The sequence below is a fragment of the Symphodus melops genome (assembly GCF_947650265.1).
Source record: "Symphodus melops genome assembly, chromosome: 4".
Lineage (NCBI taxonomy): Eukaryota > Metazoa > Chordata > Actinopteri > Labriformes > Labridae > Symphodus > Symphodus melops.
The window spans coordinates 11,958,583-11,982,028 of NC_136694.1; the positions used below are offsets into that span (position 1 = coordinate 11,958,583).

General features: G+C 39.8%; 3 protein-coding genes across 4 annotated transcripts; all 3 read left to right on the plus strand.

Annotated features, from left to right (window-relative positions):
- Positions 1-1,084: 1,084 nt before the first annotated feature.
- On the plus strand, positions 1,085-9,761 carry tmem128 (transmembrane protein 128). Of its 2 annotated transcripts, XM_079342576.1 has the most exons (5): positions 1,086-1,302; positions 4,399-4,531; positions 5,736-5,897; positions 7,235-7,343; positions 9,174-9,761. In XM_079342576.1, the coding sequence occupies exons 1-4, from the start codon at positions 1,203-1,205 to the stop codon at positions 7,332-7,334; spliced, it is 495 nt and encodes a 164-aa protein (XP_079198702.1). In that variant the 5' UTR covers positions 1,086-1,202; the 3' UTR covers positions 7,335-7,343; positions 9,174-9,761. The 2 variants fall into 2 exon arrangements, with proteins under 2 accessions (XP_079198703.1, XP_079198702.1); XM_079342577.1 differs by lacking the exon at positions 7,235-7,343 and having other exon boundaries at positions 1,085-1,302.
- Positions 9,762-9,937: 176 nt separating this feature from the next.
- Positions 9,938-19,202, plus strand: otop1 (otopetrin 1). Its single transcript, XM_079342573.1, has 6 exons — positions 9,938-13,221; positions 13,501-13,637; positions 13,866-13,924; positions 14,119-14,249; positions 16,305-17,212; positions 17,854-19,202. Exons 1-6 carry the CDS (start codon positions 12,837-12,839, stop codon positions 18,022-18,024), a joined length of 1,791 nt encoding a protein of 596 aa, XP_079198699.1. The 5' UTR covers positions 9,938-12,836; the 3' UTR covers positions 18,025-19,202.
- A 1,540-nt stretch (positions 19,203-20,742) lies between these two features.
- On the plus strand, positions 20,743-23,446 carry drd5a (dopamine receptor D5a). The gene has a single exon (XM_079342697.1). It carries the CDS (start codon positions 20,947-20,949, stop codon positions 22,393-22,395), a length of 1,449 nt encoding a protein of 482 aa, XP_079198823.1. The 5' UTR covers positions 20,743-20,946; the 3' UTR covers positions 22,396-23,446.

A 23,446-nucleotide genomic window follows, 5' to 3' on the forward strand; every position in this document is an offset into this window, starting at 1 on the left:
GAGTACACACACACACTGCAACAGGAGGAAGTCTTCCCAGCTTTATGAAGCTCTGCTAATCCCAGCAGGTTTAACACAGATGCTCATTCATTGCACTGCTTACCTGTAATTGTATATTGCATACTTAGGGTATTAGTCAAGCTGTTACTCAAGTTTGGCAGTATTAAACCTGTGTTTTCTAGTCCTCAGTGGGACTCAGTGTCGCTTAAAGCTACTGTTAAATCCAGACCTCACAGGGTACTCAAACCTGTAACAAGACCCATCTCTACTGTTGTAAAACAAATCTTGCTGGAAAGATCAATATTTGATTTCTGCAATTAGATACGCAGGATTAATGATGTGGCCATATGTTGGTTCTGGTGCGTTTCATCCCAGAAATGTTGAGGTTTTCGTTTTATCTGTACATGTGTATTGCATTGTAACTTACATTAATCAACACTCTTGCCGACAAGTAGTTTTACTTTAATGACAACACTTCGTATTCAAGAGTTTGCAGAATGTGACTACCGGTACTAGTTTTAGGATTTCATTGTAAACTGGCCACTTTACATTGACTGAAGAAATGGTAGGTTTGACTGTTTACTACAGGATAAAATCGTTTTTATTTCAGACTGACAAATATATGTTCACTGTCAGATTCTTGATTGCACTATGTCAAGGTCAACATCAGAAAACAACTGGCTATAGACCTTTATGTTCTGCAATTGTTATTCTATAAAGATCTTCAGTGTGGCTTTTATTGAGCATTCTAACAGCGGCTCAGTGATGTACTTTCTGTCAAGGTGATCTCTGTAGAGTGAGTCAACAACTACACATGAAGGCTAATTTAGATAGAGGTACCTTTGTTCACTTACATTTGATATTTATGACAGGCAGTTAATTGAATGAATAACAAAAGACAATTACGACGAAGACTTAATGATGAAATGATTCTCACAAATATCGAGTATGAAAAGCTTTTCTAAAAAACATTTCTGTTGCTACATCCAGGCATTATTAAGCATTGAATTATTTCAAGTTATTTTCAATTTCAGACTGTAGTAAATATAGACGGGGAAGAAAACTACGACTGTCGCTTCCAAATACGTCATGAAAATGCGACAAGTGTATCTCTAGTCCGGAAGTGCCTTTTTTGAGTCATCAGCTAGTGTAATCAAAGGTTATATACAGAGATTATATCTATCTATGATTGTATCGACATCATGCTGAACGACAGTGAACTTGCTACGTTGCGGAATAGATTTAAAAAAGATGCCGAATTTCTCATGCAAACAACGACAGCGGGTGACGAAGATGAAAAGAGTAAGATTCAACCGGTTTAACCCAACTGAAAGAAAGCTATTAGAAAGTTGTTAACTATTTAAGCACTGTATTTGTGTTTTCTCAAATTACTTTTCTTATGTATCCAAAAAACTTGCCTCGAAACCTTTGTCCTGATGTGTTTGAAGTTACTGTAAGTAATCAAATGGAAACTGAAGCAGACTCTTTATTCAGGGCTGTAAAGTCTGCATCCCATTTACCCACTAAAATAAGATTAATCAAACATCTTTTAATCTTTCAGAACAAAAGTCAAGTGCTGGCTAAAAGCAAACACAAGCTGTACTCATTTTTATTTCTTTGAAGATTATCTTTGCTTACAGATTTGTTCAGTTTGTTTTGGCCTAGTTTATGTTGTTTTGTATCCTTGTATGTTTCTGAATGTTTTTAAATGTATACACTCATTGCACTAGCAGTAAACTATCTTATTGTGTTTTGTTGTTGTTGAAACTATATGTTAAATTGCATCATCCCTCTCAAATTAAAACTAATTAAATTCAGTTTACCGACTTAAAATATGTAGCTTCCCATTTGGAACTGACATCCATCCTGTAGCTTACCAAGAGCTTAACATATCAGAGTCAAACTTTGGTTTACTGAGCAATCGGTATCGTCAGACAAGTCTAACTTTTAGTTGTATGTTTAAAGGCCTACTATGTAACTTGAAGAGCAGATTTTCAGACTAATACAAACTTTCTCTTCAGACACACACCCTCCATCATTTCATCCCTCCTCTCCTGTCCCCACACTTCCCCCGTGTATATATATATATATATATATATATATGAAAATAAGACTAAAGTTACATGTTATGATAGTCATCCCAAAGTTAATTTGATTGTTACTCATTTGTCTTTCAAGCCATAAAAAGTATTTTCTTTAGACGTGAATGTCTTTCAGTTCTTTGGTTGTACAGTTGTGATGTCACTCCGTTATACCGCCTCCACAAACAGCTTCTCAGAGTGGGCGGGGCTGTCTCTCCTCTCTCACATGGTGGCAGGGTTAACGGTTGGAGAGGGAGGAGTTCAGATGAAACATGTTTGAGCCTCCGATTGAAACATAAACGAGTTTGAGGAAGCACCGTCCTGTTTAAATGTTAACACAGAGCTGAGAACAACATATCCAGAGGAAGTTTGACTTAACTCACTTAAGGAAGTCTCCAAGATATATTTACATATGATAGGGTTTACTAAATCTTCAAAATGTCAGTTTTTATTTTACTACATTTCTAGATAGTCTTTAAAAAACTGGTTTAGGAGCGTGAAGTTGCATTCTATTTAAGGGATGTAGGCAGCTTGCACAGTGAACAATTGTACAACTTTGAGGCCTTCTCTGGCAGATAACCAGCAATTCTTGATTGTTTTGACTGTGAGCAAAGGCTGTGTCAGCTCAGCAACATAATACGGGGAAACTGCTCCTACTGTGTCCCCAACCACAGAGTCATCTCTTTGCTTGTGTAATCTGAGAAAAAAAGTCCAATGGTCAACACTTTTTTTTCACTCATGCTTGTGTTTCATTTCAGTTTGCATACCATCTTCCAGGAGGTCCCGGTGTAATATATCTTGTATCCAAAATGGACCACTTGGCACCACTTCCACCTCAGATATAGGCCAAATACTTGTGTGGGTTCATTGACAACTCTTCATAGGGTAGACCAGCATCCTGAAGCACTTCAGCAGCCAACAACAGGCTCTGATACATTTAATCATCCTTTAATATGGAGATGAATAGCTCTCTATGAAGTAAGAAAACCTCAAAGTTAACATTCACCCAAAAGCTTCGTCCAAAACCTGGAAGAAAGGGATCTTGAACTTATTTTTTCTTCAGGTAAACATGCAGGGTAACAGCGTTTACTGGTGGCACGACTTGAGATGTCCTAATATGAAGTTGATCATGAAATACTTTTAGGTCGTGTCACACTTCAGGGGTGAATGCAAATTGCAGATTAAGTCATTTGTTATGAATCATGGCTGTGGCTCAGTGGTGAAGTCGGTTGTCGTATAGATAGAAGGTTGAATTTTCGATCCCCAGCTCCTGAAGACACATGTCTCATGTGTGCCTGCCTGGGCAAGAGACATAACCCTAAGTAGCTTAGGCTGTATTGTTGGTGGTGTGTTCATGTATGAATGGTGTTTTGTTGGTTAACACTGATGGCCATTTAACATTGCAGCCTCTGCCATTAGTCTCATCAGGCTTTTGGGATGTTACGCATTGACTATTCCAACTCTTTACTGACAGGTCTTCGTACATGCGCTATCAAACCTCTGCAGATGATACAAAATGCACCAGCACGACTGGTCTTCAAAAGAGGACACGTCACTCTGCTGTTCATCTCTCTCCACTGGCTCCCAGTTACTGCTCACATCAAATTTAAAACTCTGCTGCTCGCCTACAAAACAGCGACAAAAACGGCTCCTTCTTACCTAAACTCTATAATCCAGCGTTCATTGACAGAGCCCACTACGCTCTGCCAGTGAAAGACGTCTGATGCAACGTTCACTACAGAGTCCTTTGACACTAACTAGACTTGTCTTCTCTGTCGCCCCCTGATGGTGGGACGAACTTCCAGCTGCAGAGGCCCTTTGCACCTTTAAGAAAAATCTAAAGACCCAGCTCTTTCAAGAATACCTACAACCTTAAAGAGGATGATGATCATGCTTTTGTTTGATAACAACAACTTTTAGGATGGTTTCTATACTGGTTGGAGCTCTTAAGAACTGCCATAAATATTTGTGCTTTGACTCTGTGCACTGCATTGTTTGTTTGCACTTACCTACGTTATTCCATTGTAGATCTTTGCTTCTGTTGTACTTACTCTCTGATGTACGTCACTTTGGACTAAAGAATTTTCTAAGTGAATTGTTGAATTGTAGAATCAGTCATTAAATGGGTAAGTTTGACTTGCAGTAAGGCACTTAGAGTAGTCTGAAGAATAGAAAAAGTGCTATACAAGCTGAAGGCCAATTACCATTGACTTTGGATCTCTCTTAAAGTCTCTGTTGAATGAAGCCTGACTAAGAGTAAACACAATTTTGAGACAGATCTTTAATCACTGTATTTTTTTTCTTCTTGTACCTTCAGGTCAGGAGGAAAAGGATGCTAAACCTCTCCCTCGCATTAACAGACACTCTATTTTCTGGATAGTTGCATCTATAAGTGTGACCTACTACGTGGACTTTCTTCATAACATCATGGAAAATGACGACATCAAAAGGTGAGGAGGTTAAGAGGGAGACTGCAAACTTTTCTTCATAGCCTTGTTCATTCATTCTCTCTTACAAAAAGCAACCAGGTAGCAGGTTTGTCATGTGCATATAAAAGTGGTGTAATTAAAAAAAGACCTTAAGTGATCCACTTGATTAAGATAGCTGTAATTTAGTGACACTAAAGCCATATTATTAGCCATGTACTTATTAAATTGTTTCCATCATTTATCATTCACAACACAAACATCTCCATTTGTCATGTTAGGAAAAGAACCTCAAAGAAAATCACTTCCTGCTGATTGATTTGTGACTCACAACCTCCAGCTAAAATATATGTTAAGAACATGAAATGTTGTTACTTTCTCCTTAAAAAATTAACCCCCTTTCATCAAACAGCTCGACCAGTGACTTTTACTGGAAGAGGCACGCTACGGAATCTTTTTAAAGATTTTTGGGATCCATTTGGTCACTGAATACACTTCTGGAAGTTTTTTAGGCAAGTACTTGTTGTTTGAGGTTATTCATATTTTAGTGGACATATTTACAAAAATAAACAGAAACAAGTTCTGACATGAAAAGCTATACAAGCAGTATGCCGATCAGTCAAGCCTTCTCACAGTCACAATGACCCAGGACAAGGAGCTTGTGGAGCTTCTCAATGAAATACTCTTTGTAATGTGATGTAAGTGTTCTGAAATCTGTGACAAATTATCTCAAACAACAATTTGTCACCTTAAAGACGTCCAGAAGTGAATTAAGTGGAGAAAAAATCCTTAAAGCCCTCCCCTCAAGGAGAGTCGAGGGGTTTGATGAATGAGCCTGTTCTTTTTTCTTTTTTTTTTTAAGGTGAAAGTATCAACTGTGTGCGTTAAACTATAAATGTCAAATGAACAAAAACTGTTTCTTATAAACAATTCACTTTAGCTTTAGCTTGTGAATAATAAATGGTTTGACAGCAGCGATTAGCTCTTCACACAATTTATCACATTAGTTTTCAATTCACACAATGTCACTGCTCAGTTCTATAATTCACATTTTGATAGTTTAATATTTCAAACAGCATTCCCTCATCAGTTTTTATCATCAATAGGAGAAGAGTTGACATCAAACTTTAAAAGTTGTGTCACCAGCATCTATTCCACCTTGAAGTTATAATCTGCCTCCCTTCATGAAGTAAATCTCGATTCTTTCTCTTGCCCTCTGTTTTCCCAGTTGGTGGTTCAATGTAGGTCTGGTCCTTCTTGGGGTCTGCCTGTCTCTGGCCATGTTTTGCATCGTGTACCTGGAGTGGTTCAAAGGCATCGAGCACTATGACCAAGAGTACCCCGCCATCCCTCCCATCACCACAGCAGCCTTTATCGCAGCATCGTGCAGGTAAAACAAGAAGCAAAGCCTTCATGTGTAACATTGAACACCACTGATGTACTTCACCTCCCCCATATAAATGCCCATGAATTAACCACTTTGTGCGCATGATTGTCAATTATAAACAACAAGTTTTAATAGAGAAACATCAATGGGGCAATAGATGTCATGTTGATGGTGAAGAAGTCGATTACTATTTTAAATCTATGATGAGATCTAACTGCCCATCACACAGCTCAGATAAAAATGACAACAGCCTGTCAGTTGGCTTTTCTTCCCCTTGTATTTCATAGTACGTCTTTTTCCTTGCGGCTCAGTGTAGAAGCTAGCTGTTTCTCCATCTCCTTTGAAAAAGAGGTAAGAAGGGAGTAAAATAAAGGGGTACTGTGTTGTTGGATTTCAGCTTGGACCATCAGCTCAAGCTGAATAAATTGTTGACTCTGCTAAAGTGGTCTGGATGAGCTCCAAAATGAGGAGCTGCAGAATAACAAATGAGCCATGGGTTAGCGCCTACAAAAATCAAGACCGCAATGGATTTAAAAGGTGTTATCTCAGGGACTCAATTGATCCTATTTCACTTGTAAGAAGTGTGTCCTGAGTCAACTAAAACATGAAAATCGAGACAGAGGACAGGGTCTCTGCAGTAACAGTCCCCAACACAAGAGTGATCTTTAAGTGGGAGCTTTAACTTCACAAATGTTTTTTCTGAATCAATAAATAGTTGTCGGTATTTGACTTGGGGCCGACGAAGCAATGATTTTAATAATTACAATAATGATGTATTAAAAACACACACATTAACACAACAGAGGCTCCAGTAGCATTTCTGGGTTCATTGACTTCCCTAAGGTCACCTTTATATGTTTCCTGTTAGAAACAGGGCTCACACTTTTAACAGAAAGAATGAAAGGACTGAGTGATCGAGTGTGAATTGAACTTCCCTCTTACTTCTTGCGTTCACCATGATGTCTGGTCAGTGCTTTGCCGTTTTCGTCTCAAGTCTCAGCAGCTACCTGATTTGATTGGTCACTCGGCCTGCTTTTTCCCGTGATTGGCTCATCGACCTTGTTTATGTGATGAATTAGCTTTATCATGAAACTCGGTAACTGGGTCAACGATTAGTGGAAAAACGGGAAGCAGTCCAAAAGGAAGACCAGATGTGTTTGATGCAGCCTTAAGAAGTTCTTGTGGTGAACGCTTGGTTCTCACGTCTTATCTGCACTTCGTCCTCAGCATTCGTCTCTGAAAACACACTTTCATTGAACAGCATTCCTAATTATTCTTGATTGGTTGGGTAATAATTCAGACAACACACATACCATTAAGTTGATGTTCTTTCCTTTCAGCTTGAACATGGCTCTGTGGCCAGTATGGTCCTTCTTCACTCCTCTCATCCTCTTCACACAGTTCATGGGTGTGGTCATGTTCATCTCTTTGCTTGGATGAATTGGACAGGTGAGGATAATACGCTGTCGTTTGAATTCACCTTATTTACATGTTGGCCATTTGTCTTTGACTTCACACACAGAGTGAGACTCTTAACTCTGCTAGCATGTTGAACTGCTGACTGTGCTAATTGTATTACACACAGGGAGTCCAACAACAATGCCTGGCTTCCTGATTGATCAGTCACTGATAAGGGAAAGGGGATCAATCAGGAAGTTAAAAAGAACAGATTTGAAGGTTAAACAACATCTTTGATAACCCATCAGCTAATGTTAGCTAAAGGTAATGTAAGCAGGAGCAAAGAGGTGATTACATTAAGATGATACCAGTCTATATCCCTCTGGACTTCCTCCATCCACTGTCTCTGCAGTTTAACTAAGAAACAGTAACAATTTTGGTATATCAGAATTAGAATCAAAATCAGAAATACTTTCATAATCCCAGGGGGAAGTTCAGCTGTTGCCGTTGCTCTTTGTTATGTGGCCAGGATGACAACATTGGTTGTTGACGAGTACAGCGAACCCACCACCTTTCTTCTTACCACTTTTGGTGGCATCCCGGTCGGCCCGGATAGTCTGGAAGCCATTCAGGGAGACGTTGTTGTCGGGAACATCCTGAAGCAGCCGCGTCTCAGTGAAACACCAGGCTGCACTCCTGTTACTCTCGCTGGCTCCTGGCTAACGCCATTAGCTCATCCATGTTCTTCTCCAGGGAACTCACATTACCCATGATGAGAGTTGGAAGACACGGCTTAAAACTCCTTTCCATAAGTGTCTTGTGTCTCAGTCCTACTCTCCACCCTCGCTGCTTCTTTTGTACTCTGCATCCCCTGAGTGTCTGGAATTGTATTTCCACTGGGATGAACAGTTGTATCTCTAGGTGCTGTGCCGGTTGGCTTCAGCATGAACAGCTGATCCCAGCTGTAAACAATGCGGGGGTTGCTGCGCAACACATGTTGTAGATCGGTCCAAAAACCGTCCGAAGAAATCACTCCAAAAGGCATGGAATGAGAAGGGCACAGCTCAAAAAAATCGCCAGCAAAAAAGGAATGACAAAAAACAGACAAAAGGAAGACGCTCAACACCAAGAAGTCAGAAACAAACAGCAGCCTGCACACAGGCACACAAAGGAGCACATACAGCATACTGCGCAACGTTACAAGAGCATTTGACCTTCCTGCCCTAAACATGAAAGACAAGAAAAATGGCTGTTACCTGAATATGGTGAATTGTTCACCTAATGTTTATCACTGAATGAGTAACGCTGTGTTTCATTTACAAAACACACATCTGGCCGCACCGGCTCTAAATAAACTAAGACGGGAGACGAACGTGTCTATTGAGTTAGCTAACATCCTCTTTTGCAGTCTAAGATTTATTTATGGTGGGGCTTTTTTTTTTTTTTGCTTACATGCATAAAATATTTTTGTGGCAATATGAGGGACATGACTTAAATATGAATTAGAAATGATTGAAGTGTAGTCATGCAGAGACTGTAGGTTGTGAACAAAGTAAGTCAACTATCCTACTGTATCTATGGGCTCCTTCTCTTTGACCCAAGTTCAATGCTCCATATAAATGGTCTAAATAAGAATAAACCATTTTACATTTAATTCGTCATCATCAGTGATTCAGTGCACCACATACAAGTGAATCTTAACACCAGATAACTCTTTATACTATTGTAGACTAACACATGCCCCTCACTGTTTTGTGTGTTTCTGCTGAGCTTTATCTGGACTCCCTGATCTGATCCCCTCCAGCTGTCATCATGATTTGGTCAATAATGTTGTCTCAAATTTGATTTGAAACTATCTAATCTTCCTCCTGGTTCCTCCAGATATTGTGTGCGTGTTGCAGACCTGCACTTGCAGCAGACTGGTGAGAGACGTCTGCTGAAACAACTCAACTGTTATTGATGCCTTGGTCTCTGACAGTCAGCATTGTTGGATCAACAGTGTTGGTGTTTTATGATGCTGAGCACCTCACTTTATGACTTGACATCATTGTGTTTTCTTTAAGAAGCCAAAGACAAGAGTGTCATGAAACATGACACTCTGTATTGGGGGGTCTGCAAAGAGAGCTTGCAAGTTTTGAGTGTAACAAGTTAATGTTTTGATGTTGGTCCCATTTTGTCCTACAAGGACAAGAGTTAAAGCAGCATTTCCTTTCTAAAAGGTGTTACTCATACCATAAACATTGGCTTTGTTCTATTTAAATGTTTCAATAGACTGTGAAGGTGTGACAGTGAGCACACAGAATACCTGGGACTACAGCAGCTTAATGCATTCAGCCGTAGTTCATTTACATTTATTTCTTTATTGTTCCTACTGCTAAATGTTAAAAACATCTTCTGGTACAAATGAAAAGAGTGTATACAAACTGTCTCTTCATTTATAACCATGTTAATAAAAACAAAGATTTTATTTCATTTTTTTAAGAAGAGGTTTATTGTGAAGAATAAATCCACTTCTGCCTATTTTTTTTTCTTTAGCAGACTTTCCACTGAACTGATGCCCTTTGGTGATGAATCACAACCTTAACCCAATCCATAACATATGATTATTACCATAATGATCTGAACATGCTGCTGGGAAACCTTAATGCTGAGACATTGCACCTGTTAACTCATTTGTGACCAGGAGGAAACATCTGTTGGCCTTTTGTTTTCATTAGTTTTGTTTTTTGACCTGAATTAAATGTAGTGCATTAAACAAGTAGCCCTGTTATACATTTTATTTTGTGAGTCAAACAATTTACAATTCTTGACACCTAAAAACAAAACACATTTCAAAAGTAGTGTGTTAAAATAATCCAAACAAAAATTAGCACTACCTAAAATAACTTGATATTTGATCACAAAAGCAGAAAACTTGTTTTCTTAAAATCCAAATTGTGTTCCTCTTTTTTAGTTTGCAGTGCAACACTTGATCGAAATATGTGTTAAATAACTTATGCAAATAAACCAAAACAATATGGGAACATTTTATGTTCAGTTTTTTATTACCTGATGCTTTTTTGACCGAACTCTCTGGCCTTAATGGCTTATTTATCTCGAACACATGTACACACATGAATATTTAATAAGTCTCTAAAGAATAAGGTATTGACAGATTATCACTTAATAAAGGAAACCTGTTTATTATTATTTCTTAGTTTGTTGATAAAGACATGATTAAGTATTTAGATTTTTACATGTAGCCTCGTAGTTGCAGTTTGTTTTAGTTATTGTACAATTTTAACATTGACATGTCACATGTCCTTCAATTAATGGAGTGTTGTTAAACTTTTACATTTAAAACAACCATGGCTGACCAAAGTGCTGTACAAGTGTAAAAAAACAAACACACAGTGTAAAGACAACAAATAAAACAACATATAGAGTGAAACACAATAAAAATACTATAAATAGGAGCATGAATAAACATTTTTTAAAATGTCAAGCTCAGCTTGTATTAAAAGCCAGAACAAAGAGGTGGGTTTTAAGCAGAGATATGAAGTTTTCAATGGTCTGAGTAGTTCTTATATTAGTGGGTAGACTGTTTCACAGATTGGGTTCAGCCACAGCTAAAGCTCTGTCACCTCGCCTTTTTCTGCCTCACTTTGGAACACCCAAGAGCACCTGGTTTTAAGTCCGTATTGCTCTGACTAGAGCATGGAGGTGCAACAGCTCAGAAACATCTTCTGGTGTTTCCCTCGTTTAGGTCTTTCAACATAACTTTGTCGAGAGTGAATCAAAATGTCCAGACCAATCGCCTCTTAGTTTCCTGATAACCAGTAGTTTTGACTCTTTGTCTTTAACCGATTGATTCACGTTGATGGGAAAATCGATACTAGGCGGGTTTTTGTATTTATATGTGTTGTTTTGATCATGTGTCCTGTCCTCGTGACGCCGTTTAGCCAAATCACTGCGTGCGTCGAAGCGCAATGGGACGACCAGTAATCATGCACGTTCTACTGAGTCAGCTCGCGCATGACTCTTCTCGAAGTCAGTCTCGCACGTTAAAACTGTAAATGGACACGTTTTTCTAACCAGGTAATTAAGTCATTAAGATCAAGATATCTTTCACTAGGTTGGCCCAGGCAGCAGCTCTTACACGTCATAATAAACACACATTACCAAGAAACACTTTACATAACCTTTTTTTAAGAACAACAATTAAAATGTGCAAGCTCTCCTATATAACTTAAAATATCATTTCAATGGGTAAGACTCAACATAGAGAAAAATGAATTGAGTGTTCTTCAAATTTTCTTGTTCAAATAATTGTACATAATTGTCTTGAACATGCTGGCGATGTATGGGGAAATAGCCTTAATTGAAAGTGATGGGGTAATAAACGATGATAAATAGAGTTTTTATTGTAAGTTTTATTTTTAAAATGCTGAGCCTGCTTGTCAACAACTTGTCAAAACTTCCTTTTCAGTCAGTAAATGCAGTTTATTGATAAACTGACTAGACTCTAAATGCAGAATTAAATCTATAGCCCATCTGCCTTTTAGATTGAATTAATTTAAACGTATTAATTACAATTAAAACACAGCAATCTCATAGTTTTCAAAAAATGTATAAATTAACGATTAAAGGGACCCGAATTACTTATAAACTGACCCCTAAACTAAACCCTATCACCTCAATCAGTGTAAACTGTCCTTCCATTGTTATGCTGATTGTGCGCCCGCCTCAGCCAGCCTATTTATATTGAACCACATGATCATATCCAAAGGAACCCTCAGTGTGGATGCTCTCCAGCACTCTACCTCTTGACATCCACTTACAAAAAGCTATTGTGAATTTGACCACGGAAATCTGATTCCTCTGGGCTTTTTTTCCAACTTGAAAACAAAGTTTGTAGCCACAGGTGGACATAAAGGCTCACGGTGGTGGCACTGGACAGGACAGGTCACATGCCTTCAGCCATCAAAAATCACAGGATTTTGAAAAGCCATCTCTCTTTTCATGAAATCTGGGCCTGTATGCTTTACATCCGAAAGGATTTCAGCAGACTTGGAAAGACTATCTGGCAGCGAGGCTACTCTGGGGAGGTGGATTTGGTGTTTTTTCTGTTATTGTGGATAATTCCGTGCTCAGAGTCTTTGCTTTCTTAGAAGGTGAATGGTTGGCACGAAGGCCCAGTGATTTCTCTGAAATATATGTTTCTTGAGGACGGGGGTTTGGGATCACCGAAGACTGAAACGCTATCTTAGATTTTTTTTTTCAGTGACTCAGCAAGCAAGTAATACGACCAGATATTTTTGTTTCAGAGTTACCAGATGACAATGGCATCTACCAAGTCCATCCTCAGCGAGGCTGGACATTGAGACTCTGCGTGTCCACTGAGCCGGACCTAGAAGATTGAATGAGCATGTTTGGCACGGTACCCCTTCGCCTGAATCCCCACCTTGTAGCCACAGGTTACGCACCTGGCCTCCTTCAAATGTAGGCTACTTATAGCGCGTCGGGTTGACTTTATTCTCCTCTCGGCACAACTGATTTTTCGACATGTCTCCAACCATGGTGGAACACAACGGCCTGGATATCATGTGCCTGAACAAGTACTGTCACAGTTCCTCCTCTTCTTCCAGCTCCGAGCAAGACAAGAAGATTTTCTCTAAGTTACGACTCAGTTTGTCAGGGGAATATCCGAGGAAGAACGCAGAGCTCCTAAGTGGCCAGTATGGCACCAATTTGCTGCTGATCGGGGCGGCGTTGATGCTGGCTATTGCGCATCATGGCCCATCTGTCAAGGAAGAGCACTTGCTGTCCTTTGTCACCTGCTTAATGATCCTCCAGCTGTTCTGGATGTTGTGGTACATCTTGGTGCGGGACAGACAGAAGAACACGCGGACTGATAAAGATGTCCACGCAACAACATGTTGGATCAGAGGTAAGTTTGGACATCACGCACAAGTTTAAAAGTTAAAACTGACTGAATTTGTATGTGAAAGTTATTCCTTTCCATGTGCTTACATACGATTGCATAAGAGTACATTTAAAAGTAAAGAGTTTAAGTAAAAACATTTCTAAACAAACTAAACGTTTCAATTTTAACGAGATAAAAAGGCAGCAATGGAATTTGTTTTTTAAATATAGCCAAATGAAATCATTTGTATTTCTCTTTATACGTGGCAATCCATTTTCATCTGTGTTTGTTTTTTCTTTGTAGGTGGTTTGACTCTCCTTGCACTCCTTTCCCTCATTATGGACGCTTTCCGAATCGGTTATTTTGTCGGCTATCAGTCTTGTGTGTCGGCTGTGCTCGGGGTATATCCTGCCATTCATGCAACTCACACCATAGCTCAGGTAAATTGACAAATCCACTTTAAATAAAAAAAAAAAGAAGTGAGACTCTTTCAGCTGCTTTGAATAATATGCTCTTTGTTGCTGAGGCGAGTACAGAGTTGCTCCAATGAAATCTTGTCATTGTCCATGTTTTGTAACTTCAGACCTTTCTGATTTAAAAAAAAAAAAGAGCCCCAAATGTTATGACTAATTTGTGCTTTAATTTTTTTTGTCATTTCTTTTGTTCAGGTGCATTTTCTCTGGTTTCACATCAAGGATGTTATAAAGAGCTTCGAAACATTTGAGAGGTATGTCAAATATGCTATTCAAGGTGCAATGTAAGTGCTGTTATCGACCTACAGTATTTTATAACAAAACGTGACATTTCTTTGTTTTAAAACTTCTTTATGTATGCTAATCACAACAAGCTATTATTGTTATGCTGTGTTATGCTATTTCATGAGTGGTTCTAAACCTTGTTGTCAACTGCTTGACTTCTTAGATTTGGTGTAATCCACGCTGTGTTTACCAACCTCCTCCTGTGGTGCAATGGTGTGATGTCAGAGGCTGAGCACTTCTTGAACAACCATAAGAGAAGATTGTCTGCCCTGGGCTACGGAAACCACACCATAGGTAAGGGCCAAGGGGTCGATTGCTGACTTGTACCTGGAAGAAAAGGACAATAGTCCACTTGAGAGCTCACTTCATTGGATGAAAGATAAAAAAGGAGGGTAGGGTCTTATAGGGGAAGGGAGGTGAGCTCAGCAGCCCATTGGGTCTTGTTTGTGTCGAACGTGCCTCTATTAGGTTTCAGGAGATACACAATATTGCTACTTCTGAGGACTCCCTTCAACAGCCCTTTCCCCACACTTCAGCCACCACCACCCTACTTGGCAACCCCCTGCTTGACCTCAGACGGCTTTGTCCCCAGGCCGCTTACTCCCAAGGGTGCTGCAATTACAGTAACTGATACTGCTAAGCCTGGGGTTGGGGGGTTCGGCTGCTCCTCCTCATATCCGGCTGACTACGAGGCTGGCTGCACCCTGACTGTTGTTCCTTTTTTAATTAAAGGGTGCAGTACCATAGTGGTGGCCTTTGCAGCGTGAGTGTGGGAGGGGGTGAGAGGGGGCACACGGCAGGGTTTTGTTGCGTTGATACCTAGAGGGCAACAGTATTACTTGAGCGTCTGACAAGGAGTGAGTAAGAATAAAAGTTCATTGTCATCCACATCCGAAATGCTCAGACATTCAGCTAATAAGAAAAATACCAACCATATTCAAGAAAGAAAGTTATACTTAGAGTTGAGTGCTGCAAAAGAATCCATGCTGTGCTTTTACAATCTTCAAAAAAGCAGATTGAGAAATTAATTATATTGGCTACACTGTGATCAAAATAATAACAACAATACAATTAAAAAGTTAGGTTTTATAATAATTTGAAATCCTTGGGGTGTCTAAATGAAACAAATCTATTGAGTGGGTTAATGAACATGACCCTTCTGGTAAACAAAATTATGACGTGTTTTTACATCATCAACCACTCTTTGGTCTTAAACCATTGAGATTAATTGATCATTTGACATCTTCTGGCCTTCAAAACCCCTCTTAAAGGGACTGGCCAAATTCTCAACTTGACTAAACTGTGGGGGACAAATATGTATAGACATTAAATATGTTTTCAAGTAGTACCTTTGAAAAACTAATGGGGATTCCTGCATTTCTCCACATGGGCCCTTTTATTCTCTATGTTTAAGTGTGTAAATGACTGTTAAATTCAAAGTCTTTTGAATTCACTCTCGTAGATCATTGCGACCACTAAACATGACATTGCTGTTCGGAGTACAATGGTATTCTTTGGGACAATTGGAGATGTTAAATGATTGCTTTTACCAATGACAGGCTCATATTGTTATTCTAAGCGTCTGACACCAGACTGGAATGGGCGCCTTATTGCATGATGAGGACACTTGAAAGATGAATCCGAGAGTTGTGTCGTCTTCATAGAGAAACTGCTTGCAGGAATTTATTGTTCAATTATTTTAAATATATAAGTAAGGTGACCAAATTTTGCCAGTTGTCCCCAGAGTACACTGAGGAAGAGTAACAATCTGTCCCTGTCAATACTTAAAGCAAACACCCTCGAGAGGACTTTACTTGCTTGCTTATAATTGCCCCAAAGGACTACATTGTAGACATTACAGCTGTGTTCTTCTGGCTGTACCAATCCACTGGAGCATATTCTAAACGATTTGGAAGTATACAGAAATCCTTTAAGACACAGTTAAATGTCAGTAATATGCAGTGTTTAGTAGAAACATTTATGTCTCAGAGCTTTCAAAACATCTCTGTTTTACAGCTTAAAGGGTTAGGGTTAGACAGAAATGACATACATGTGATATCACCAACAAATATACTTTGTCCATTAATTGCTGTCTGCAACACCTTTGTGTGAACATATTTGAACAAAACTAAATACATAAAATGTATTCCTAATATTTGCCATAATATAATATAACATGCTTGTGTTTATTTTAATGATTTTACCTATGGTTTTCCGTAATATCGCCGATATTGTATTTTTTCATGAAGATGGCTGTGTTATTGGGAACCCTGTCCTAAAAGATAAACCATTAACATGATACCAGAGCATATTTCTCATGGACATCCACCTGTTTGATTTGTTTTGCAGTTCACTCAGAGCCCCACTGTAACTGCACCACCAGCACTTGCTCCATGTTCTCCAGCAGTCTTTACTTTCTCTATCCCTTCAACATTGAGTACCACATCTTCGTCTCTGCCATGCTCTTTGTCATGTGGAAGAACATTGGACGGACCATTGACATCTCTTCAAACCGGAAGAGGTTGGCTACCAAAACCAAGAGTCTGACCGTAGGCCCCATTCTGGGTCTACTTGCACTGGCCAGCACGATCGGGATCTTAGTAGTCTACATCACCCATGTAGAGGAATCCCTCAAAACACGCCAGTCAGCCATTTCGATGTTCTACATTTACAGTATTGTCATGCTGGTGTTCATGTGCTCTGCTGGTGCTTCAGGTCTGCTTATATTTCGGTCAGACAATGTGCCGCTGGACACCACCAAGAACCCTTCCAGGCAGCTGGACACAGAGATGCTCTTTGGCTCCTCTATTGGCTCCTGGCTCATGTCCTGGTGCAGTGTAGTGGCTGTGTTAGGCACCAACAGCAGTCCTCCTTATCGCTGGACCAACCTGGTCTATTCCCTGCTTATTGTGCTGGAGAAGTACATCCAAAACCTTTTCATCATAGAGTCTCTGTATCGCCAACAAGACGATGGGGTGAGGGACAACCCTGAGCTGCCTGCTGCTCCAGAAATCTTTTCAGTGACTTCCTCAATGGCTCCACCATACAATGGCATAATCAACCGAGCCTATGAGACTCCAGACAGAGCCTGTGTCACAATCGAGAATGAGCAGGAGGAGATAGGACAAGGTTATAGATGTCCAAGGAAACCTTCTGAAGTGCCGCTTCCTGTTGGAAACAAAGTGGAGGAGCCCCCAAATATAAAGAGGCAAATCTTGAAGAATATTGCTGTGTTCCTGCTGATGTGCAATATTTCGGTAAGCATGTGTTCTTGAGTTTTGTGATAGTTAAAAGTAGGTTGCATAATTTCTAAATAATGGTTAAAAACTATCTGAAACTCGTTTTTTTTTTTTCTGTAGCTGTATTCTTGCTCACAATCAGAGCCTGAAACACATGTATTTGTCCAAATGTCTGATGAACATCTTTTTCAGTTATGTTCATGTTCAGATGACCATCATTGTTTTAATATAGAATTATCTCCCTTCTATAGATTATCCCCTTACTTCATAGAGTTGTTCGTGTCTTTCAGCTTATTATTTCAGTTACAGTATCCACAAATGTTTTTTATTTCCTCTTCACCACTCCCATGGACCTTGATAGAAGACATTACTGACAGCTGTTTCAGGGAAAACTCCAAACAAAAATTGCACACCATCAAACAGCAGACATATATTAGTATTCAGGTGTTACTGTTAAGCGGAGGATAGAGAGGATGTAAAGTTTATTACAGGAACCTGAACACCAAACAAAATGAAAATGAAAGAGGCAAATGTTACCTTCAAAAGTAGCTACAACAACTTCTTAGGAAAATTCATTGACAACGTTTTGTGTACAGCAGCTTGTTTCACTGCCCCCAAGTGGCCAAAAACAATGAACTCATTTATTTTCTTTCTTTCAGCTGTGGATACTTCCTGCCTTTGGCTGCCGCCCCCAGTATGACAACGGGTTGGAACAGGAGACATTTGGCTTCAGCATATGGACCACAGTTCTCAATTTTGCCATTCCCTTGAACCTTTTTTACCGCATGCACTCAGTCGCCTCCCTTTTTGAGGTGTTCCGCCGGGTCTGACAGGATAACAGATGACTGACGATGCCAGATAACATGCACAGGAACACTTGTCAACACCGGCTCCCAAGAGTGTCTCACAGCGCTGGTCAACCGTTCAGGAGGCAGTCTGGGTCACACTCTGACAGACTAGAAAGGAAGCCGTGGAGACAGATCAAATGTAGATCCCTCAGTGTGGGAATAGCAGAGGAAGACCCACCTATTCAACCCAATATTCCTTGAAGAATGATCTTGAATAATAAGGACATATTAATAAAGGTGATTAAAATAATATTTTGTTTCAACAACCTAAAGAGTGCTCTTTGCTCTGTAGACACCTTTCAGTAGGATTCTTTTCTCTCGAGTGCATCATGTAAAATGTATCGGCTATAATGTACAGTCAGTGTCAGTCTCAAAATCCTGACAAAGTAAAACAAATTGTGCTTTGCAGATAAATAGAGCCATACTTTATCTGCATGTGAAGCATTCAACGTGTATATGGATGTAGTTCTCATTTACTTCTCTTAGTAGTTCATTGACTTGAGCAACAAAGATAGTGACAATATTAGCACTATATTTTGAATAATCCTTATGGGTTGGAATTACGTTCTCATCCTGCCTGTGAGTAATTTAAAGTTCATTAGTGTTTATCTGTTCTGTGGTAAATGACGTTCAAAATTGTGTTACTAGGCAACACTGTTTGCATTTTAATCCAGTCCTGTGATCGATGCACGTCATTCATGGAGTGTTTGGAGAAAGTGAATTTCCAGCTTCATCCAAATTATGGACAAATTGAAATATTCCATGAGAATACACATAAAATAAGCAAACCATTGTCAAATAAATTGTTTAAAAATATGTTTGTGAAAGACTAATGTTGTTGTGGTGACAACCTGAACAACAATAACCAGCACGGTTGTACTTTCACCTGGAGGATCAGTGACAACAAACAACAACCCTGTCTGTAAAATAACTTTCACTGTGATAAAACACAGACAATTTATTGTACTTGTACTGTACAACTTTATATCAAATCAGTGTATAACTTCAGTTAGTCCAGCTAATTCTCAACCTGGTGCTCACTCTTTGTGTTCTCACTATGTTCTCACAATGTGCCAATTTGTGGTTAAATTTTATTTTAAGGTACAAAATGCCATATGATATCATTCTTGTAAATACTGTTATGCTTATCAAAATGATTCAGATACTGTGATAACGATTTTGTGAAATTCTCATAAAATGGTGCTCATATGAAATGATGTGTATAATGGTGATGAATGTATATATCTATTGCCTGAAAGAAAATAAAAAAAAAACTTTTGGTAAAAACCTCTTCATTGTGTCACGCCTCTTGTGTCGCATCTTTTAATGATTTTATCTACTTCTCTTCTGCTCGCGAACATTTCTGCTAAACTTTTGGGCAGACATTGTAATAGAACTGTGTACCACAGGGTGGCGCTAAATATTTATAATTTTTTTTAAAACACTATTAACAGTCCAACAGCTCTTGTTCTGAGAGCAAGTTCAGCCTGCGCCATCAAGTCCTTCATAGGTCCTGTTTCATTCAAAAATATTTTCAAAACGCATTCAACCGCAGCTGAATTTCAGGGGGAAAATAGATTTGACTCAATTTCTGACAACTTCTTTTCCCCACAGAAATGCATACGCTTTCAGGGTGTGAATTTTAACTATAACAACAAAATAACTGAATTTAATTACATTTGATTTTACATGGTCGAATTTTAGAAATGATTTTCTAAGCATAATCGACCAAAAAGTTAATAAAATAATTTATCTTGATTGGGTGCATCAAAGCATGACATCCCGAGATTATAGGTTAGTCCAGAGAATTTGGCATCAGGCGTTGGGAGATTATTTTGACGTAGTGTCACAACGATCTGACAGGCAAGCAGACACATCTAAAAATATCCGTGACGTTTCAGAGCCGGAAACGCTTCCGCTGCTGCAGCACAGTAACGTGACCCAGGGCACGCCTGATGTTCCCAGTTTGCTGAGTGTAAGGTACCCATTCAGAAACCTATGAAAAGTGACCTACTGTCGTCAAGGGCAAGATTAGTTTTAAGTAGAAACAACAATGTGCCTGGGAAAAACACGCTTTAAAAATGACAAAGCCTACTTAATATCGATCAGTAATATCGTACTTGTCGTACTTTGAGCTACGAAACCTGACAGATAATGGTCCTGGTGATTCAAATAATTACTTTAAACTATGTTAAATAAGATTAACATAGATGAATTGTACTCCAATGTGTGTGTTGCCTTTTCAGCACCACGGACAGCTCCCCCAATGCCGATGCTTCTTTATGAAAGGGCCTCAGTGATAGTTGTAATTCAATTCTTTAATTGTATACTTTTTTGGAAAATGGATGGATGTGTCTGCATATTATGTTTGTATATGTCATATTGTCCACACACTTTATTTTGCACGAAAGCCTTACACAATGTGTTTTATGTTTGCAGATATGAAATGTATCAATGCGCACAAGACGACTCTCAATTGATGTCGAGTTTGTTATTTCGCAATTAAAATTTCATAACAAAACAAAATAAAAACAATAAATGACTTGAGGGATTTATTACACCTTTTCTCAAACGCAAAAATCCACCGCTGTGCGTAACAACACGCACGAAGGAGGCGTGATGTGGTCTGCGGAAAGCCCTGGCTTGCTACAATGTGTTAAGGTCTCCCTTCTCATCCAAAGCGCACAGGATACCGTGGACACAGATATTTAGAAGCAGCCAGGTCAGACGACCGGACCGGCAAGGCTGCAACATGCCCTCACCACTGCTCGTTGCGTTTCAGCCCCCCAGCGCACCTGGTGCGCCGCTTGGATCAGTTTTAACGCGCTTACTTCTTTCACTCCGTCTATTGTGCACTCCGGATCAGGCTGTCAGCGGATCAGGAACACGGGGGCAACACGGTGAATGGATGATAATTGCTCCCGTCCCCGCGCACGGAACACTGTACTGCGGTTTTACTTGAAGAGACACATGGAGAACCCTGCCAAATATCTCTCATCGGTGCAGGGGATTGACTCTGCGCCGGCACCTCTCGGAGAGATTATGAGGAACAGCACCGAAACGGAGGCGACAAACGACTGGAGGAAGGACATGATGTTGCGGACAATGACGGGCTGCCTACTGTGCCTGCTCATTCTATGGACCCTGTTGGGGAACATCATGGTTTGCGCCGCGGTGTTGCGCTTTCGGCACTTGCGGACCAAAGTCACCAACATTTTTATTGTCTCTTTGGCTCTATCGGATTTATTCGTGGCTGTCCTTGTGATGCCCTGGAAAGCTGTGGCAGAGATGGCAGGGTATTGGCCGTTTGGCACTTTCTGTAATATTTGGGTTGCTTTTGACATTATGTGTTCTACTGCGTCCATCCTCAACCTGTGCATCATAAGCGTGGATAGATACTGGGCAATTTCCAGTCCCTTCCGCTACGAGAGGAAAATGACCCAGCGAGTTGCCTTTGTTATGATAAGCATCACTTGGACGCTGTCTGTGCTCATTTCATTCATACCGGTCCAGCTAAACTGGCACAAAGCCAGCGGGGACGACATGGCTGGGATGGACAACTCTTCCTCTATTCGGCAGGTGGAGGAAAACTGCGACTCCAGCCTGAGCCGAGAGTACGCTATATCCTCGTCTTTGATAAGTTTCTATATCCCCGTTGCAATTATGATTGTGACATATACCAGAATATACAGGATTGCACAAATACAAATTAGAAGAATAGCCTCCCTGGAGAGAGCGGCAGAGCACGCACAAAGTTGCAGGACTAACAGAATAGAGTGCCAACACCACAACACCTTGAAAACGTCAATTAAACGGGAAACCAAAGTGTTCAAAACTCTGTCGGTGATTATGGGCGTCTTTGTTTGTTGCTGGTTACCATTTTTCGTCCTGAACTGTATGGTCCCGTTCTGCGACAGACCGACCACAGACCGGGAGGCTGGTCTGCCCTGCGTAAGCGAGACTACATTTGACATATTCGTGTGGTTTGGCTGGACAAACTCCTCCCTTAATCCCATAATTTACGCATTCAACGCCGAATTCAGGAAGGCCTTCGCGAGCCTCTTGGGCTGTCGCAATTTCTGCTCTAACACTCCAGTGGAGACGGTAAATATCAGCAACGAGCTGGTCTCCTATAATCAAGATACCCTTATTCACAAGGAAATCGCGAACGCCTACGTCAACATGATCCCTAACGTGGTTGAATGTATTGAGCACGAAGAGACTTTTGACAGGATTTCACAGTTTTCTCACAACAACGAACACGCCACCGACTCAATTTGTGACTTGGAGGACTGCGAGGCAGACGTCAGCCTTGACACGATGTCCCCTTTTACACCAAATGGATTACATTGACTCCAACTTTGTCTCCATGTGCGTAATTGGATGTATTGATATAAATTCCATCGTCCATTCTGCTCCCTAATAGTCCCAAAAGCTCATGTCCACATGGAGCCCACTGGTCTGTTATATAGCCTATGGGATATAGTGACTTGCTCATGGACACTTCAGCAAGATTCCGAAACCACCAAACGTATTTCCTGCTGCCGATTTGCGTTATAATTGACATGTGATGTTGTCGTCCTGTTCTGAAAAAAGTGATGTGTAGGTGTTAATTTATATGACAAGTAAAGTCTGTGTTCACTTGTTTAAAGGTTCAGTGTAACTACAGCTGTTGTTTACTCGAAGGTATTACTTGCAGCATCGTTGTCTCATGTGCATCTGCTTGGACGGGTGGAAATATTTGTAAAGATTAACATGAGGGACCATAATAGAGACCCTTTGCTGCTTATAAACCTCATGTGCCCACTTTCCAGTGAGTTTGAAAACTGAGGGCAGCCTTAGCAAAATAACAAAATGCAGTCATTTCAGCGCCTTACAGCTTTTTCAAAGAGTTTTGAGACATGAAAAAAGAATGTGTGTTGAATTGAAGTTTGGATAAATGATGCCAAAACGCAGTATTGACGTGTTTACCCTCTGCACTCACTCAAGCACACATGCTTTGCACCTCATTTATTATTATTATTATTATTATTATTATTATTATTATTATTATTATTATTATTATTATTATGCTGTTTGATCAGGCTTAGATGGCAGGAGCGTTTAAGTCCTCTGCTTCAAACACATAAGAGTGAGCGTGTTTACACTGGAATTGCTGATCCAGATGAAAGACTTAGTCTAAAACCTACAGACTCATTCTTGCCGTCAGAGTTGTAACTTTTGTAACTTATTTCTCATTGAGGCCAAAACTACTACACGGTTCTGCTTTGTCAAATGATATTTAACTACAGTAACAATAAAAGAGAAAATCACACAACAGTCAAACTTTTCAATAGTTGATGTGGAAAGTTAAGTCAGAAACAAACTTTAAAGCATAGTTCATGATGGGTTTATTTTTAAATAT